This window comes from Harpia harpyja, chromosome 4, assembly GCF_026419915.1.
Source record: "Harpia harpyja isolate bHarHar1 chromosome 4, bHarHar1 primary haplotype, whole genome shotgun sequence".
In the NCBI taxonomy this organism is placed as follows: Eukaryota; Metazoa; Chordata; class Aves; order Accipitriformes; family Accipitridae; genus Harpia; species Harpia harpyja.
Genome location: NC_068943.1, coordinates 75,116,150 through 75,120,020, shown reverse-complemented (window position 1 = coordinate 75,120,020; position 3,871 = coordinate 75,116,150). Strand labels below are relative to the sequence as shown.

Genomic DNA, 3,871 nt, shown 5'->3' with positions numbered 1-3,871 from the left:
AAAGGCAGGTTAACCAGCAGAACAAAAGCAGGTGAAATTCCTTCTTACCAAATACAAAGCACATCATGTTGGAAATAGTTTCTATTTCTCACACTTCACACTACGTGAAATTAAGCTACAGAAATGCAGGAAAATGAGCCAGAGATCACAGCGGCAAGCCCAGTTAAAGCAATACTGCCTGGACATAAAAAGAACATAATGCAAATATCAAGCCAATTTATAAACAAACAGTACCCTTCATCCTTCAATCAGGATAGAGGTAAAAACCACATGCATCCCAGTAGGACATGTAACTAACTCTATTCTTAGGATGCTTTACCCTTTCCAGTACTAAAATGTGAAGAGCTCACTGCCTTCATTGGTTTTAAAAATGCTTTGGGATTTAGGAAACATACCATAGTCCAGAAACACACTCTTCACTGTCTCCCAATTCTCTTCATCTTGAATTCTTAGGAATTCTAACTTCCCTTTGGTTTCCTCTATTTCTTAAGAAAGTATTTGTAATATTTCACCATCATTAGTATGGACACTCTAAAAACCTCTTCCAACCACGCTAAAACAGAGGCATGTGCTTAACAGGGATTCGAGTGAGCATACCGAGCAGAACCAGCAAGTTCACTCACCACGTAACCCTGACTTGTCCCTGAAGGCTGTCTGGCCTTCATAATGAAGAGTTGGCCTGCAAGGGGGAATTAATCTTTACTTATGGGTCATGTATTTGCTGCTCACATTTCAAAATGTACTGAGTAAGTATTGAGAATATCCATGGATAGAGCTAATTGTTAGCAGTTTATACTCAAAAGAAATCTTCCTTGAAATGTTTTTTATGTTCTAATCTGTGCAGGAGTGGATTAAGTTGCATAGTTTCTGCTTTGCCTTCCATGTAAGAGATTCAATACTTGTCTTCACAAAACATTGCAAGTTCATTACAAAAGCATCTGTATCCTCACTGCAGCTCTTCCAGTCCCCAAGTCCCAGCACTGAGGCTCAAGCTCCTTTGCCATCAGTGAACTAACCACAATATCGCAGTCTGTTGCACGCATCAACTGCCTGTTGGCAGCTAGCAAATGAGACACCTTATGGAAGTACTCGTGGGGCAAGGCAATAAAATAATGGATGCTTCTGTTCTTTTTTCTCTCTGGACAGAGTAGCTACAGTGTATGTAAGGCAAAAGAAACAGGAAGAGCAGCTTTCCCCTTGGGACTCTCTCATACCACCCTTTTTCACTAAGCATATTGCCTATTCATATAGGGAAATGGCAAGCTTGTAAGACTTGGTCATAGAACAGACTTAATAAATTAAGTGTAACAGGAAATATGCTTGATTTAGATACAAATTTTGCTCAATTATTGCAAGACAGCATTGTGTGCCTGCTAGTAAGTGCCTAAACTCAAGTTAAGGAAAATCTTTCAGCCATGTTCCTCAGCATGTGAGGAACAAATGCTCTTCAAACTACCTGCACCAGCTTGCATTAAAAGTGAAAACCAGGAGTTTTCTACAAATCCCCCTCATTTATTAGAAATTGCCGTAGGTCCCCACAAAACTTGCAGGTAAAATTTATTTAGGACCACTTCACCCATGCCCTCATCTCAGTATGTGCCGTAGAACTGGAAAAATGCTGTCTTTGAATTCTTCAGAACATGGATGTGCTGACTTGAATGTGGCCCCAGGAGCTTGTACATTTTTTCTTACTCTATTACAGTATCATGAATAGCTTAGTTTTATAAAACTTGATAAAGAGTGTGAAAAGTTTATCACTCAAAAGTTTTGAGATCACTGATTTAAGAAAAAAATCATTGGTAAGCTTGCATACAGTCTTAATAGGCTCAGAAAACACTGAACTTTCCTCTCCAATGTAAAAAAAAAACCAAACCAAAACAACAATGAAACAAGAAACCCACACCAAAAAACCCTCCCACCTGGTTACAATGCTCCGTGTCAGAAATGAGAGCACTTAATTTCTCCAAGCAGCATATCTAAGTTTTACTCTGAGGTCTTCCCATTCATTAGCACTCAGAATTTCTTTTTACTATGACAAGTGAATAGAAAGCCTATTTTAAGCGACAATTCAAAACTAACATCAGTTCAGTTTGCAGTCTAAGACTGTGTCACCTCAACGCATTTTACTTCAATGTAGCAATAAGCAACCCTTATGTTCCCATTCCATATTAAGTGTCTAAACGCATATTCATACACTTGTTTAGTGTAATGTAGAAAAAATTTTAATTGCTAGATGACTAGAAAACATTAGTAAAAAAAAAAAAAAGTAGCCAAGTTGGATCAGAGAGAATCAAGGTTTGGAAAACTCAACGTACAGGAAAGAGGAAGACGAGGCAAGAAAATGGTATTTAAAGAAAAGCCATTTTGGAGTTTTAAAGCACTAGAGCAACTGACTGACACTGTAGCACAAATCACCACACACAGCAAATGCTAACAACAAATGAGACCCTTTGAGTGTCAGCAAGCTTCCTCTCTCTCCTCAAAACACAGTTTTGGTAAGGAAGCACCGATCAGCCCGGCCGGGAAAATGCTATCTGTAAAGTATCTGAGACTTGCACCTCGGACGGTTGCATCGAAAGGCTTAATACCCAGTAACCGGCACTCCTTTTAGAACAAAGAGCTCTTATTAGCAGATTGCCAAACGAACCATTAGAAATGCCCATCAAGTTTTATTATTTTCCACTGTAAGAAATCCGAACGATTGTACAAGCTAGAAGAGCCGAAGCTGTCCAGAAGCGGGCATTTTGCAGGACTTCTCCCCGCCCGAGTCCTCCGAGGGGACAACAGGCCAAAGCGGAGGGACCACGAGGCCGAAGGGCCGCAGGCGCCAACGCTCCCCCTGCTCGCCGGGACCTTCCTGCGGGCCGAAGGCCAGCCCAGCGGGGCCGGGGCCGGGGCCCGGGGCGGGCTAGGACTCGTCGGGCTTGTCGGCGGGTGGCCCGCAGGGCTGCAGCATCTTCTCCATGAGGTTGAAGCGGACGCGCGCCTTGCTCTCGTTCTCGGCGATGGCGAAGTAGTTGAGCAGGTCGAAGTGGCCCATGTAGGAGCAGTACGAGTCCCGGTGCTGGTTCACCAGCCACTCCCACTTGGTGGTGTCGGCGTGGCCCGTCCCGATGTACTTGGACTGCAGGTGTTCCAGCTGGCTGTGGATTGTGTAGCGGTCCGTCATGGCGGCGGAGGTGCTGCGCGAAATGGCGAGCGGAAGTGACGCGCCTTGGCGCCTCAGGCCTTTTCCGGCCGGGGCGCAGCAGCCGTTTTCCCGCCGCTGCGCCGGTACCGGTTACTGACGGCTCCGCCGCCCGGTCTGAACGGAAATTAAAAAAAAAAAAAAAAAAGCTTCCAGCAGGTCGGTGCTTTCCTGCCGCGGTGCGCGATGGGAGCGCGGCCGGTGGGGCATGACGGGAGTTGTGGTCTTCTCCCCGCCCGGGCCGCGGCGGGGACGGGGGGTGCCGGGCCGCCCCGCGCTCTGCGGCCTGGCCGGACGGCGGTGGCGGGGAGGAGGGGGGGCTCGGCGCGGAGGAGGCCGGCCACGGCAGGAGTCCCTGCCCGGGGGGGGGGGGAGAAGGGCCGCGGGGAGGGCCCTGGCACGATTAATGTGATCCGTAATCAAATCATTTAACTACTTTAATTGACTAACCCAGTAGTAAGCCAAGTGACAGTCGCAACTCCAGGCCGGCATCCGTCAGACATCGTTAGTTTAAAGCTCGTACTTGAGGATTAGCGACTAGTTCAGGGTCTGGTGTTCTCAAGACAGGTACAAGGCTGAGCCTCAAGTTAAGCCTGGCGCTCAAGTGAGCCCCATGCCTCAGGTTAAAAGCCTCGAACCTCAAATTAATTTGTAAAGCAAAGATACCGCTTTGATACTGTAGCT

At 46.4% G+C, this 3,871-nt stretch overlaps 1 protein-coding gene across 1 annotated transcript; it reads right to left on the bottom strand.

Annotated features, from left to right (window-relative positions):
• Positions 1–2,649: 2,649 nt before the first annotated feature.
• Positions 2,650–3,285, bottom strand: SF3B5 (splicing factor 3b subunit 5). Its single transcript, XM_052784822.1, has one exon. It carries the CDS (start codon positions 3,167–3,169, stop codon positions 2,909–2,911), a length of 261 nt encoding a protein of 86 aa, XP_052640782.1. The 5' UTR covers positions 3,170–3,285; the 3' UTR covers positions 2,650–2,908.
• Between the last annotated feature and the right edge of the window lie 586 nt (positions 3,286–3,871).

Bases quoted from the DNA above. Each gene is read 5' to 3' on its own strand.
- SF3B5 (XM_052784822.1), bottom strand. From the start codon at position 3,169: ATGACGGACCGCTACACAATCCACAGCCAGCTGGAACACCTGCAGTCC.